This window comes from Macaca fascicularis, chromosome 3, assembly GCF_037993035.2.
Source record: "Macaca fascicularis isolate 582-1 chromosome 3, T2T-MFA8v1.1".
NCBI classification, from domain to species: domain Eukaryota; kingdom Metazoa; phylum Chordata; class Mammalia; order Primates; family Cercopithecidae; genus Macaca; species Macaca fascicularis.
Window position 1 is genome coordinate 16,612,719 of NC_088377.1, and position 16,573 is coordinate 16,629,291.

The 16,573-nt window shown below is 36.9% G+C and overlaps 1 protein-coding gene across 1 annotated transcript; it reads right to left on the reverse strand.

Moving 5' to 3' along the window:
* Positions 1 to 7,049: 7,049 nt before the first annotated feature.
* KRTAP13-1 (keratin associated protein 13-1) lies at positions 7,050 to 7,829 on the reverse strand. Its single transcript, XM_005548846.5, has one exon. The coding sequence runs from the start codon at positions 7,783 to 7,785 to the stop codon at positions 7,267 to 7,269; it is 519 nt and encodes a 172-aa protein (XP_005548903.3). The 5' UTR covers positions 7,786 to 7,829; the 3' UTR covers positions 7,050 to 7,266.
* Positions 7,830 to 16,573: the final 8,744 nt, after the last annotated feature.

Here is a 16,573-nt window from a genome sequence, read left to right on the forward strand (position 1 = left end):
TCCAATAATTTGCTGAATACAAGTACATTTATACATCTCTGCTTTGTTCATTTTATTTCATCTTCCCAAAATTCTCTTTAATTGCTACCATACTACTGGTGTTTTTGTTTCTTATATTACTCTCCATCTTTCATGAAATCTTGAATCTTGATTTTCTTGTAAGACCGGGACCTCTAGTGAATCCTTGATCCACATTGAGTCTTCATTTCCTTATATGTAGAATAACTATAGTTCATAAAACCCACATTTCTCATGATTCTTGTAGAGATCTAAAAATTAATGGATAGGGAAATGCTTTTAACTTTCCTTTTTAGCGCTGTACAAAGATATCTTTATGCTATTAGCTTTAGGTCTTACCAATATACAACTTACCTTAGCATTTTATTACTTTCTCTAATACTTAGGCTATAAAATATTAGAATGGCAACATAAAATGTGAAAACTAGGCATCTGCAAATGTGTGTTGAAATATGAATGAGACAATCATTTCTGATGATATGAAAGCTTGCTTTCTCCATCCATGTTGAATTTAAGTCTTAGATCCACAAAGGTGAAACCCTGCATCTCATGAACCTAATTAATTCTCACAGTGGATAATTGGTTTCCTCCTTGTACACATGTAAGGAAATTAATTGTATGCTAAAATACTTGATGAGATGAATGGATATGGTTCTTTTTGCCACCTAGCATTGACTGATACAAGAAAGCTAGTTAAGCCTATGTAAAAAAAATATCCGCGTGACCTAAATTTTTTTCTCAGTTGTTATTTCCAAGTTCCTCTTTTTTCAGCAAACATCATAACCCCACATTCTTTGAAAGAAATTGTTATATACTGTTCCTGAAATTATTATTCATATAAAGTCTATGCATGTGATATAAAGATTCCAAAAAATAGCTATCTTAAAGAGGGAAGATGTTTAAAACCCAAAATAAGTTAATTCAACTCCAGCAATCAGTCAAGTTTCCAGTTTGCTTCCAGAGGCATAGAGACTTTTAACCAAAACATCCCAAACAAAATAAGTGAAAACGCTCCTTTGACAACAAAACTAACAATGAAACTGGTAGTATATTTGGATGTCAGGTTGTATGAGTTTATTTGATTATATGTATTTGGTTTTTATCTATTTCATGAATTAAATGCATAAACAAAAATTCCATTGATTCATTAACATTAATTCATTAACATGAATTCCGTAAACTAGCAATGTATGTATTAATTTTATTGATCACCAATGATTTCCTTAAAATTATTTTCCATATATTACATTATATATTGCTTTTACATTCACTGGAAAGGGAAAAATAGATAAGATAAATAGGACGAGAGACATGGTGTGTCATAGAGATAAACCAGAACCAGTGAGGAGAGGAAAAATGACAAAAGAAGACTAATTTGAAACAAAGTGAAAGTGGATATAAATTTGTACACATGAGGAAGCACTCAAAAAGTCAGATACCCTTGAGCTGAGGGGAGATAAGTAGCAACTCTATGGTTTTTTTTTTTCCGTTTCTGTATAATTCAAATACAAACTGATTCAATATCAATATAGTTCATATGTTTTCATATGTTTATGGTTTCTTTTGTCATTCATATTTACAACTCATTGAGAGAGATGCCTCTTCTGGAAAAACTCTCTTCGGGCAGTACCGTCTCTACACTTCTACCTTCAAATCTTCTCAGGTATTTTCTGTTTTATTGTAAAACACACTTTTTCCAAATCTCTTTAGGATTATTTTTCCATTGTAAAATGTCCAAATATCGTGTTTTTATAGTGCTATCCATATCAGATAAACCTAAACTAAAACAAACACCAAAGGAATTTCTCCAATTAGGACAGTAATCTCACAAGGAAACTTGGAGGAAATAAAGAAGACTGAAACATAAGCTCATGATGCCTGAATATGAATTGTTCACATGTTGTTCTTAACATATAGGTAGAAGTATAAATGGAGAATGCTCATTAAAATCTCTTAAGAAATTGCTAAAAATTAAAAAGTTGCAAAAACTAATAAGTTAAATTGTAAAGTTGTAGCATTAAACCATTTCATTAAGTGCTCCTCTCTCAAAAAAAGTATGAAAATGAGATCATTCTCAGCAAACTGTCAGAAGGACAGAAAACCAAACACCACATGTTCTCACTCATGGGTGGGAATTGAACAATGAGAACACTTGGACGCAGGGCGGGGAACATCACACACCAGGGCCTGTCGGGGAGTGGGGGGCTGGGGGAGGGACCGCATTTGGAGAAACACCTAATGTAAATGACGAGTTGATGGGTGCAGCAAACCAACATGGCACATGTATACCTATGTGACAAACCTGCATGTTGTGTACATGTACCATAGAACTTAAAGTATAATAAGTAAATAAATAAATAAATAAGAAAATGAGAAAAGGGAACATAGAAAATGGATCAAACACCAAAAACAGAGTAAATATCTATAGCTAGAAGTCTGAATGTAATGATAATTAAATTAAATATGATATGATTTTAAAAATCTTAACAAAAACATCAAATATCAGAGCAGGCTAAACATCAAAACAATTTTTTACTTAAAAGAGATTTTTATTAAATCTAAGAAAAATATAAAGGGAAATATAAAAGATATATCCAGCAAAATAAGCAAATAAAACAATGCTATTTCTGCTTTTACAATCTCAGACAAGGTTGGCTAACCAACAAGAAGTTATTTGATATAAAATAGGATATTTCTTAACAATCACAGTCTGACAGGCATGCAGGATGGTATACATTATTTTATGATTTATTTAGAGGTTACCCTGAAACCACATTATCCAAGAGTAGCCACTAGCCACATTTACTAAGTTTAATTTATATTAATTAAAATAGAATTACATTAAAATTCAGTTTATGGGTCATATAAACCACATAAAAATTGCGTGATAGAATATATGCGGTTAGTGGACACCATACAGTGCAAAGTGCATATATGAGAATATTTTCATCACCACAGAAAATGCTGTTGGACAGTGCTGCCTTAGAAATCACAGCACACATTGATTTGCTAGCATAAGTTAGTACTTTTATGACTTGTACAAACAGGAAAATTAGAAGTCTGTCTTCAAGACTATTTATCCTCACCTCAATTCTTTTATCACTGTTAGAATTTTCTGTATTTTAATTTCATATATGATTATAGATGATAGGCAGATAGATAGATAGACAGATAATAGATTAAATAGGTAGATAGATAGATAGATAGATAGATAGATAGATACATAGATACATAGATACACAGATACATAGATACATAGATAGATAGATAGATACATAGATAGATAGATAGATACATAGATACATAGATAGATAGATAGATAGATAGATAGATAGATAGATAGATAGATAGATAGATAGATAGATACATAGATAGATAGATACATAGATAGATAGATAATTTGCCCTCATGCTTTTAGGAGCAATACAGTTGACCATGGAACAACATGGGTTTAAACTTTGTAGGCTGACTTATAAATTGATTATTTTCTCCTCTGACATTTTTGAAACAGCAGGACCAAGCTCTCCTCTTCCTCTTCCTCCTCAGCCTGCTCAACATGAAGACAAGGATGAAGACCTTGATTATGATCCACTTCCACTTAATGAGCAGTAAATACAGTTTCTCTTCCTTAGGATTTTCTTAACATTCTCTTTACTCTAGCTTACTTTATTATGAGATTATAATTCATAATACATGTAACACACAAGGTGTGTGTTAACTTAAATCTTATGTTATTGATAAAACTTCTGATCAACAGTAGGCTATTAGTAAAGTTTATGGGGGAGCCAAAGTTACCTGCACATTTTCAATTGGTTAGGGTGTTAGTTCCCCTAACTTCCACTTGTTCAAGAGTCAACCGTACTTGCTTAAATTTACCCAATATGTATCTTTTGTTTACTTATTATTTCTTACACCTTTTTTCTATATTCTGGGATCATTTTGTTTCAACTATGTATAACTTTAATTATATATTTTAGTGCTGGAAAGCTACTGACACATTCTGTAAGTATTTGATTGTCTGAAAATGTCTATATTTCTCCTTCATTTTTAAAACAGACATTCATTGGTCGTAGTACTCTAGTTTTGATTTTTTTTTAACATTTGAGGACATGTATTTGTTTTCTTATATTTCTTCTTTTCTGTTTAAAATTTAACTTTTAATCTCAGTTGCTTTGATGAAGGTAAATTTCTTTTTAAATTTTTTTCCCACCTGTGGCTGCTTTAAGTTTTTCTCTTTTTCTTTCCTGTTCCTCAGTGAGACTTCAATATGCCTAGTTATGGGCTTGTCTTCACATTTATCATGCATGGGATTTTTAGTAGTTCTTGATTATATGTGTCTGTTCAAAAATTATCTTTGGATCCCCTGTTAATTTGTTTCTATTACATATAACTTCTCTTAGATTTAGTGATATGTGGACTTATTTCTAGCCATATGTACACACACACACACCCACACACACACACAATTTTGTTTTAGGACTCCAACAGCAACTATGTTAGACTGTTACACATGTTCCATAGTCTCTTAAACTCCTTTAAATATTTTAATAATTTTTCTTTTGGTTTGTATATATTCTACTGAACAATAACTAATTATCTCTTTAGCCATGTTTAATTTTTGTTTTAATCCATTCACCAATTCAATATTTTAATTTATTACATTTTTCAATTTTAAAATCTCTTTTTGGTTCTTTTAATATACTTCAGTACTCTGCCAAAATTTTCATCTATCTTTTTATTCTCTAAGCATGTCAAGTATAGTTATTTAACATTTATGTGTAATATTTTCATTTACTGAAGCTCTTGTGATCCTAATTCTGCTACATATATCTATATTTTGGATTTAGAAATTTCTTAACTTCTGAAGTCTGGTAAATTTTTGTTGGATACTAGACTATATCTGTGTCTTCATGTGTATCTAGATATAACTGTATCTGCAATGGTATCTATATATATAAATAGGTATCTATATTTACATTTGTATCTATATTTATCATGTAAAGAAATAATTTGGAGCTCACTGTGATATTATCCTCCTTCTGGAAGAATTTAAATTTGATTTTGGCAGGATAGAACAAAAGCCCTGGTATTCCTATATCCTCTTAACCTTATCAAGTATTGAAATGATTTGGGACTGTACTTCAACCTTTCTTTTGGATCTAACAACATTCTTATTCTAAAAGTAGTCATGAATTCTATGACTTCCTGTTTGTTTATTTATCAAGACCTTTCTTAGATTTTGGCACTCATAATTTCTGAATATCTTCACATGTGTTTTCCTTGTCTAGATTTTCTAAACAAAAGACTTTAGTTATAAATAGTTTTTTCATTTGTGAGCGTTTGATTTTCACTTACTTACCCTTAGGTATGAACCTAATACCCTTAGGTATGAACCTAATCATTGGATAAGAGATTTCTTTTTAAAAGCACATAAGTGATTAGAATAGAAGAGAAAATGGAGTAAAAGTGCCCAATTTCGACTGGGTGTGGCGGCTCATGCCTGTTATCCCAGCACTTTGGGAGGCCGAGGCGAGCAGATCACCTGAGGTCAGGAGTTGGAGACCAGTCTGGCCAACATGGCAAAACCCCTTCTGTACTAAAAATACAAAAAAAAATAGCCGGGTGTGGTGGTGGGTGCCTGTAATCCCAGCTACTCGGGAGGCTGAGGTAGTAGAATCGCTTGAACCCCAGAGGCAGAGGTTGCAGTGAGCCGAGATAGCACCACTGTACTCCAGCCTGAGCGACAGAGCAAGACTCTGTCAAAAAAAAAAAAAAAAAAAAAAAAAAAAGTACCCTATCTCAAGACTGTTTTAGTAATTTGAATGACCGTATTTGTCATTACCACACCATATTAAATCACTTTGCATTGTAACTGTAACTGAGCTAAATTTCCTATCATTCCTTGAATACACAAAGATTTTCAGTCCTTTCTGCTTTGCTTATTGTGTCTAATCTTCCCAGATTTCTCTCCTCTGATATTTCTGTTTTTGCAAGTCAAAAATTTGCAGCTCGTTTAAGATATCATAGAGTAAGTTTTCCCTCTACATTCCTTATCATCTTTGTGTCTCCATATTTTTACATTTAACATAACTTACATGTATAATAGATCGCTTTCTCTAACAGCTGTTGTCTAAAGGAATAATGAATGGGAATAGTTATCGAACATTGTTTGAACTCTTTTTTTGTTCTCAGCTTTAGGTTCCTTATTGAAATCTACTTATCGTCACACTTACCTTTTTCTGGAACTACTTTGCCTGAGAAAACAAAGAATGGTACCACAAAAAAGAGAAATAACATTTCCTTAATTTTATGCTCAGATGTGAATTAAATTATCGCTTCTGATGATATCAAAGGGTTATTATCTTCAGCTTTACTTAGTGTGAAACATTAATAAAAACCGAGGTGGAATATCAATCCTCCATTCAAGTTTCATGGTATCCCTTATTACACATATGTAGATAATTGAATCATATTGAATTCTCATCAATGAGATGCAGGCATTTGATCATGATTACCAACAAATATTGGGTGACTTCAAAAGTTACTTCAAATCATTTTGGTTTGTCTTTAATTTTTCTTTTATGTGTACCTATAACCATATAGTTCTAAATTTTTTTCTCTGCAGATTCCTGATATCAACTAGTCTGCTACATTATACTTGTTGGCATAGACACAAGAATCCACATTTTGTAAGGGGATCAAGCTAATTCCTGATTCTGAGATTTTAATGAATAAAAGTCTGTATATTTAGTAGACTTCCACTACCTGTAGTTTGAGTAACAAAAATCTCTGAGACCCCCAAAAGTTTGTTTGAATCCCAAACTTCATAGGATTTTCAAACCTATTCCTATATATATATATATATATATACACCAATTGTTACATAATAATCCCCTAATACATCACAACCAAAACCTAGCAATAAAAAACCACCACAAACATAGCTGAGTATGAGACCAATGGATTTATTGGATTAAAATGATTTGACTTTTTATAAATTATAGAAGAAAATCAAATAATACAAATTCTACTTTTAATGTGTACTTCAACATTTATTTTGAGCTAGTACTCTAATTACAGTTTTTCAGATGAAGCCTACCAGCCAGTATTTGGGGCCAAAGACAAACTGAGAACTTGATAATTAGAGAATAAGAGGCTAATTCTTTCTGTACATGATAAAGACAATAAAGGTTATGAGTAGAGGCATTAATGGCATTGGCCAACAAAATTAGCAATTTAAGAAGATGATCAATAATAGAAGCCTGATGCACAAGGTGGTCTGTAGCAAGAAGACTGGCAGCTCCTAGAAGCCAAGTAGGTTGGGTGGCAGAATCCAGAGCCATAGCCCAGGGAAGGGAAGCCACAGCCTCCATAACCCAGGGATCTGAAGCCACTGGACCCACAGCCCACTGAGTAGCAGCTCCTCGATCCATAGCCCAGGGAGCGGCAGCTGCTGGATCCAAAGCCTAGAGACCCAGAGTAAGTCGTCTGGCAGGGACTGCAGAGCAAGGAGGTTCTGGGGCGGTAGCAGGAGGTCTGGCAGGGGCTGGACTCCACAAAGGACGTCTCGCAGCTGGTGGGCTCCCAGCAGGTCTCCTGACGGCCCCTGTAGAGAGAGGAACCCAGCTGGCAGGTGCTGGGAGAGCAGAGGTCAGTGCCGGAGACCAGGTTGGTGGGATAGGAAAAGCCACAGGAGGAGGCTGGGTAGCGCAGGTAGCCGCCAAAGGAGCGGGAGGAGAAGTTTCCAGAGCAGCAGTTGTAGGACATGTTGACAGGAGATGTGAGTTCAGCTGAGTTACACTGAGAAGATTGAGTTTGGATGCCAGTCCTGGACAGGACCATTTATATACTTTCAGCCGTGGGTGTGGCACCTTACAGGGTCATCCTTCACAAATTTGAGCTCCCACCTTTGCATATAAGTAACTTAGTAATCTTCTTTGTAATTGCAGTTAACTAACACCCTTCATCTTACGTTTATGGTAGAACTCATTTTGTTTTTACAGCTCTGCGTCAATGAAATACATTTATGTTTTAAATGCTATGACAGTATGTGATTAATGCCTACTCCATTATGGCCAGGAAAACCCCTCTTATTTTCTCTGCCCGTGATTTATACATCTGCTCCTGTTTTGGCTGGGAAATTCTTTCTGTCTTGGGTGGGGATAGCAATGCATTCATATTTTTTGTTAATGGCCTAGAGGCAGAAATCTTATTGGTTCATACTCTCCAAAATAGTTTGCCATCTGTTATTTACTATAATCAGTGCTTATAAGTCCAGTCTCGAGGGCCTATATAAAAGTAAGCCAAAGGAATTGAGAGATAACTAGACATACATATTATCTTGAACAATTTTTTTTAAAAATTAATATTTAGAAAAAAAATCAAAACAAAAGCAAAAAATAAATAAATGAATAAAACAATATGGACTCGTGAAAAAAAGCAAAGTAGAAGACACTGCTGAAATGAGGTAGGAAACAAGTCAGAGTAGTCAGAACAGCAGAAGGATGCTCAGGACTGTCAGGGTTTGCAACTAATGGATAGATACTCCATCCTTAAAGCAAATCAAAATGCTTTCAAATAAACTTATTTGATGCCTTTTGTATGATGCATTCATATTTGTAAGTGTTCTGGAGCCTACCTGCCTACAACACCTCTAAACCCCCACTTCAAAATTTTGGATGCCTTCTGAGCATTTGCAGGGTAACATCAACTTCTATGTTTTTCTCCCTTCTTGTGATACGTGACTCTGTCCCAGCCCTCTTTAAAGAGGTGGATTTAGGTTTTGTGGGTGTTGAAAAGTATAATTTGGAGATCCTCATTAAAAATACAATATTATGAATATAATGATAGATATCAACATGGATATTAACTTAGAATAAATACTCCCATAGTTAACAAAACCCAAGCTGTCACAAAATCAAGACAATAATATACCTTTATCATCATCCTCATCTATAACCTTTTTCTGCATTTTTTGGTTGGATAGTCAGTCTTTGATCATCTCTACATATGACAATGATTTTGTCAACATGATTTGCTGTAGAACAAATGGAAGTAAAATTCAGTGTTTCTTCTAGAAATAGTACATCAAAAATACTTGAATTATTTTTTATGACAGAAAAGTTTTTTTTTTTTTTAAACATTGCCCTTTGTTGTGAGCAATGCCACAGCTGTAACACCCTCTGTCATTTCTTTTCAGCAGGGCTTCAAGCCTGAGATTGTGCGCCTCTGATCCAGATGTCCCTGGTTCACCTCCCACCTGTGTCTGTTGGCAATGCAGGCTATTTGTATGGGGATCGGCTGCAAACAGCTGTGGATCCAGGGTTGTAGGGGTCTTCTAGTTTGTGGCAGAGCAGTGTCCTTGTTCCAGTCCTTCTACTTAAGAGGAAAACTTGCTAAGGCTTATAAGGTTGACACTGGGGACTAGATGTATTAGAAGTAGTGCAGGCAGCCCCGCAGATACACCCACAGCCTGAGGATGCTACGAGGGACTCCTAGTCCACAGCAGCTTAGCTGGAGCAGTGGGTTCCTCCCAGTCTCCCCGGGAGTGATAATAGAGCTTTGGAAAATGTCAGGCAAGAGAAGTACCCTCAACCTTACCCTTCATTACGCTATATCTGTCTCTGCCTCTGCTAACATGCCCTGCCCAAGATGTCTGAGCATGTGCTCATGACAGTCTCTCAAAGACATCAGGGACTTACATGGAGTGCCAGGTCTCCCTCGGACACCTGTCAGGACAATGTCTCTCTCTGGGGCCGCAGCCTCACTTTTAGTAATTACATTGCTGTGTGTGTTGTTGCTGTTGTTTTTGTTGTCTTTGCTGCTGTTTAATCTCAAACCAAAACAGAAAACAAAATAAGAAAATGTCTGGTAGCTTTATTATGTTCTTTGGATATATGTTTTCTAACAATTCAAGACACAAATTCCCTGACGAATATACTCCAAAGTCCAAATATGTGAAGTCAGGGGCTCAAGAAGTATAAAGTCATGGCTTATGTCATGGAATTGCAAATCTAGTTAATAAAAAGGTAATAAAACTATATAACAGATACTAAAAGTATCAACTTTTTCTTAATGTAAATGTGTGTTTAATTGGAATTTTCTTTAGAACTCACTAGATAAAATTTGCGTAAGTCAAAAAAATGACAAAGAAGCTTCCCCCACATCAAACACTTACTTTTAAGAACTTTATCTTGCGATCTTCCAAATATCTAATTTTCTTTCTATAGGCTCTTGGCAGCTAGGAGAAAAGTCCTAGCCCACATGATGCTGTGAAGACCGTTTCTTTCTCAAATCTTCATTTTCCAAGGAACTTTTTGAAGATAACCATCCTATCACAACTAAGGGTAACTTTTTGTTAACTGGAAATAGGACCAGTGTTAATCAAATGAACAAAGTCAGCAAATGTTTTTATCAGGGCTCACCCTTATGACTGCACTCCCTGCTTTGCAATAGTGCCCTTCTCCTCCCCATGCATATCCTGCCCTCCTCGGTTAAAATAATAGACCACAAACTCACAGGTCCTTTGTCAAATCCAGCCCGCATAGGTTCGTTTACCTCACAAGTGCAGGCCCCCCTGGGCATTTTATTAAACTATAAATTAGTTGCTAATATTCAACCATCAAAAGATTTCACAAAAATTTGGATTTGTGATTTCTTTTTAAAAAAAATTCTGAAAGTCTGGTGATGCTGTATTTTCTCACTCACAGTTGGCTGGAACTGAAGACAATCTGCTCCATGGATGTGGGACATGCTTCTTATCATCCCCACAACTCTAACCACCCCTCTTGTCTCCCAGCTCTACAGCCACATTTCAGTTGTGAATACGCATCAAGCCTGCACTATTATTTTGTCGTGTTAGTTAATGTCTCTATCATAAGTGAGAGAATGTGAGATGAATTAAGAAGCTTTGGGTTTCAAGAAAATTTCTGAAAACTATATCCTCGTGCACTTGACAAATATTCTTTCATGTTTAATAGGAAAATACATCATGTCTGTGATGATGGATTAGAATATGAAGCATCAATCATCAAACAAATCACAAATCCACTGAACCACCTCACTTATATTTATGAGCTGCCTGCATCATGTACTGGCTTGAAACGATCTCCTCTGACTTCAAATACTTTATAAGCCAGCAGAATTTGAGTTGGTTTTTATATGCTGGGCAAATGCTGAAATCAGTGTTGTCTAACTTCTGAATATGCAACAGAATGAACAATAGGTCATTTTAGGACATGCAAATAAACCAACAAATAATTAATAAAAAACAGATGATTAAACTTCTCCTAAGGCTGCCTCATTCGTGGTTCTGATGTACCACCATTTTTGGAAATTACTCCCTTAAATTGAAAGGTTAATATCTAGCCAGGAGCCCATAGGAGATCCTCATAGCCCTGTGAAATCATACTGCATGCCTGACCACCGTAACCTCCTCTGGACACGGCTCGTCTGTCCAAAACTATAAAGTACATTAAAGATAGAGGAAAGGTAATCTATTTTCTCCTTGTACTATTGTAATTTGATTGTAATGTGCAGTTTTTGATAATAATATGCTGTCATCTCTTTTCATGCTATTGCAAAGATGTAATAGCCATTACAAATGTTCTCATTCAAGAATGCTGAAGATGGATTTAGTGGCATTAATATCCATCCTGCAAGATGGAACATCTTAGAGTTTGAACAGAGGCCATGTCACTACCCAGTGACACTGTACAGATGGTCGCATGATGACTAGTAATGACTCCTTTCACCATAAATACCAGGGCAAATAGTGATTTTGACAGGCTATGACAGCTGAAACTGGGAGGCAGAAGAAAAAGGGCTTTCAGTTAGAAATCAAATGAATGGCATGATGAATATGCCTGTAGCACAGAAACAGTCCCTAGCATATAGTAGGCACGCCATAGATAGACGTTGATAGAATGAAAAGGGAAGTTAGGCATGCAGATGTCTTATATGAAATCAAGCATCTCAGAAGCCTATCTAAATGGTAACTATTTTGCCTTTGTTCATTCTTTGATATGGCAGCTGAGTGAAAGTTGGCTATATCTATTAATAGATTTGGAAGCTTTTTCACTCAGAAATAGGCAGCCTCAACAGTGGATCAGATACAAACCACGGGCTGGCCTTTGTCTAGCTGGAATCAAATCCTAGCCTAGTGGGGAAAAAAGCGAGATAAGGGGGAAAGAGAACATGCTGGAAGACATGTGTGTAAGCACCCTTCCTCCTCTGCCATTTTTGAAATGAGGAATTTCCTTTATCCCCCTCGCAGGGCATGTAATAGGGTGTGGCTCACTTCTTCCATGCCCCACAGCTTAAACCCCTAGGGGGGACCATGCAGACCAGCAGGTTGTGGGAATGTGGGCTCGGACCTCATGGCGGCATCTAGGGTTGAGTGTTTGCAGCTCCCAAAGCCCCAGTGGGCATATGTTACAGTCGGCTCTTTCGGCTTAGCTAAGTTAATCAGCTCAGACCGTCTGCCTTATCACAAGGACAAAAGACTTTCTGTATCTCAGGGTTCTTGCCCTAGTGTACCAGAAAAATCAGATCACATGTGGGCTTGGAGGATTAGTGCAAGGTTTTATTGAATGGTGGAAGCAGTTCTCAGCAGATGGATGGGGAGCTAGAAGGGGGTTGGAGTGGGAAGGTGGTTTTCCCCTGGAGTCGGGTGGTTCAGAGGCTGGACTCTCTTCTGACAATCCTCAGCCAAATTTCCCTTGGCGTTCCACGGTTGATGGCCTGCCAGTGTCTGTCAGTGTGTTCTTCTGCTGGTGTTGTTCCGCTTGATGTCCAGCTGCCTTTGTATTTGCCTGATAGGGTCTCGGGGTTTTCATAGGCCAAGGATGGGGACATTGTGAGCCAGGGTGGTCTTGGAAAATGCAACAGTTGAGCATGAAAACAGGAGTGCCTGTCCTCACTTAGGTCTGCGGGCACAGGCCCTACCCAGCACTTCCCTGCCCCCTTCCCTGTCACTTTGAAGAAGTCTGGCCTCAACCTGATTTTGGATGTCACCATTGTCTCCCTGCTTCCCTTCTATTTAAAGTCTTTGCTGGAGATTGAAGGAGTGACAAAATAACATAAAGAAGGCAATTCCGTATTTACTCAGCATTTCTTCATCTAACCTCTGGAAGGTATCATAGGATTGGGTGAGATTTCTGTTCATGAACTCCCTTTATTCCTGAAGGGAAAACAAACAAACAAACAGTTATGGATAAGGAAGATGTAGATACGAGAGTAGGAAAAAAGGAAACAAAAGGGGGAGGCTATTGCAAGTTGCTTCCACATTTTCAGAGCTCTAGAAGTAGAGGATATTTGAGGTTCCTCTGTGTCCTAGGATTGCGCACTTTTTTTTTTTTTTTTTTTTTTTTTGAGTTGTAGTTTCACTCCTGTTGCCCAGACTGGAGTGCAATGCCACGATCTTGGCTCACTGCAACCCCTGCCTCCTGGGTTCAAGCAATTCTCCACCTCAGCCTCCCGAGTAGCTGAGATTACAGGTGCCCGCCACCATACCTGGCTAATTTTTGTATTTTTAGTAGAGACAGGGTTTCACCATGTTGACCAGGCTGGTCTCAAATTCCTGACCTCAGATAATCCACCCGCTTCAGCCTACCAAAGTGCTGGGATTATAGACATGAGCCATTGTGCCCTGCCTGGCTTGTGCACTCTCGAAAGAAAATAAAGCAAAATCAAGTGAAGATTCCTAGATAGGACCCTTAGTCCTTCTCAGTTGGCTGAGCTCTGTGGTGGGTGGATGATTAGAGACACAGACATGGTAGAGGTAAGGTACCCCAGTATCTCTTGGGAACAACTGGAGAGAGCCCCTATGTTTGAAAAACTTCCAAAGTTCTTGTTTTGCTTTTCTTCCTTACTAGTATTATAAACTGCTTACCGCTCTTTGTTCATTTTCCATTTCAGTGCTGAAATCCTATGATGCTAAGATTTGGTTGTGGCAATATCGTTGGTGCCCAGAGAGTATTCCTTTGCAATTTCTGTCCCATTCCAAGTGGATTGAGGCTTTCATGAAGGTGGTTAAAGAGCATTAGGATGTAGTTGAGCCTAATTATTCCTGGGGAAGTGTTATACACAGAGTTCCTTCTTTCTTTTTCATTATTTTCCTTGATATTAAATTTTTCACCTACCGTCATTCCAGGATTTGATTTATTTTTAAAGACTTGGGATTTAAAACAAGGGACAAATAAGGTAATCTCAGGTCATTGTGGAATGGAGTATATTTGACCACTTAGAATCTTAAACCCTGATGATTTTAAGAAATGCTGTTCAAAATGTAGATGTCAGAATCCCACCAGCCCAGAGAGTAGTTCTAGGGTGGGGGCTGCCATTGCAATTGTGGGATAGTGAAATGTAGAAGCCCAGCATGCATTGTGCTGTCAGAACACTTTGCCTGCAAACCCTGATGCTGCCCTTTCCAGCACTGCCTCGCTTTGCTCATTGTGTGGTTGTGAAAATGAACTGGGATAATATAAATAGATAAATAGAGATACTGAAACATAAATAACCAGAGTACTGCCAGCTGGTTAGTAAATCTCTGCTGAAATAACAAAAGAAACCCTTGCCAGGTGATGCTGAGGTATCAGATTTGAGAACCACGGCTGGAAATAGTTTTAAGTATGTTTTCGTGCTTCGAGTCATTCTTTGGCTTAAGAACAAAATGTTCAGGATTAAATGAGAAATTTGGAATTTCAAACTCTATACTTATTACAAAATAAAAACATAACACCTGCAACACAGTATTGAAAGCACTGTTTTAAATCTTTATGGAACCAGTCAGCTTTTCAAAAGTCAGTGATCAATGACCTAACTATACGATTTAGTTTCATGTCCCTATGGTGTGTTTCTTCTTCATTTACGCTTCTTCTCTAATTTGTCTTATTTTTTTATTTCCATCGATCTTTTTTTTACTTTATCCCTGTTCCATTCTCTATATTTTCCCTTTCTTTATGCTTATTTTAAGCACCCCTTTTCTTGGTTTGGTTTTCTAAAGTGGGAATAATTTCAAACTGAGGAAGTGTTTCTTTTTGTTCCATCAATTAAATAGCATTGCTTTTCTATTTATTGGTTGAATAAAGTTGACTCTCCTCTACTTTTGTTTCCAAAAGTAGTTGAGCATTTTTATTCATTTCTCTTACAATGTTCTGAATCTAATTGGTTTTATTGGTGCTTTATTTAATTTTACACTATAAATCATTGAAAACTTTCCAGGTTCTAGTTTACATTTTAAAATCTCGGCATTATAATGCCTTTTTAATTGAATATTCTCAAGTGGTAAACAATTCCAAGATGATTTGCAATAATGGCCCTAATGAAACTTTTTTACAACCATACGCATCTGGCCTCAGAGCTATTAGTCTATTGTTACTTTAGGACACCCTAGCTTTGCACAATACCCCATCTTAATTTACCAGACCGGAAGAACTTGGAAGATAGGGATAAAGTCTATTCCTCAATTACTGACTTGCAATGGACTTTCAGTAATGTTTATTAAAAAGATGAATACAGGTATTTTTAGTGTGAACTTTATTAATTTTATTTGTTGACAACAGAAAATATATGATTATAATTTCATGAACTATGAGATTTTGCTGCCTGATTCCTTGGAAAACAGTCATAAAGGGCATGGCATCTGGTCACCATGAGATGGCAGGAAATGGGAGGTGGCAGGGGGCCCTGCCAGGTTGCATGGTAATTATTGGCAATGAAAATAGCTATCGTCATCCTTAAAATAAGAAAGGAATGATCTGTGTCTCTTAAGCACATGAATAAAACATATTCAGCCATGTCTGCAGGGGCAAATCAATTTTATTTTAATTAGATAACTAGTGAAACTGCAAAGGACTTTTTGAATACCAGGATGTTTTCTCCCTACACCAGTGGTCAAGGGTATATAAAGTTCTTTAGGAGAAAATTTGTTAGAATTCCTTATTAAATGCAAGGAAAACTGAAGTCAGGAAACAATAGCTAATTGAAATTCTATAGTACGCATTTTTTTTTTTTTTTTACTTTTAGCGATGGCCTGTCTCCTGTTATGTGAGTTGAATTTTGTCCTCCCATGAGATTTGTATTTTAAAGTGTTAACCCCCTGCACCTCAGCACATAACCTTATTTGGTGATAGAGCCTTTATAGAGACAGGCAAGTGAAAGTGAGGTCACTGGGGTGGGTCCAATTCATTCATATAGCTAGTGTCTACATAAAAAGGGGAAATACAGAGGCAGAGACAGACACACACAAAGGGAAGATAACGTGAAGACACACAAGGAGAAGACCATTCAGGACCATTTAGGGAGATGGCCATTTGGGGAGAAGTATCCAAGAAAGAGGCCTAGAACAGATGCTTTCCTCACACCCCTCAGAAAGACCTACCTGCCAATACCTTCATCTCAGCCTTCCAGCCTCCAGGACTGTAAGACAACACATTCCTACTAAGTCACTAAATTTGTGGTACTTTGTAATGGCAGCCCAAGCAGACTTATATATCCACCATCTGTCAAAGGGAATTCCCCCCAACTCAGGAATTGAGTGGCCACAGGGACCTCC

Bases quoted from the DNA above. Each gene is read 5' to 3' on its own strand.
- KRTAP13-1 (XM_005548846.5), bottom strand. From the start codon at position 7,785: ATGTCCTACAACTGCTGCTCTGGAAACTTCTCCTCCCGCTCCTTTGGC.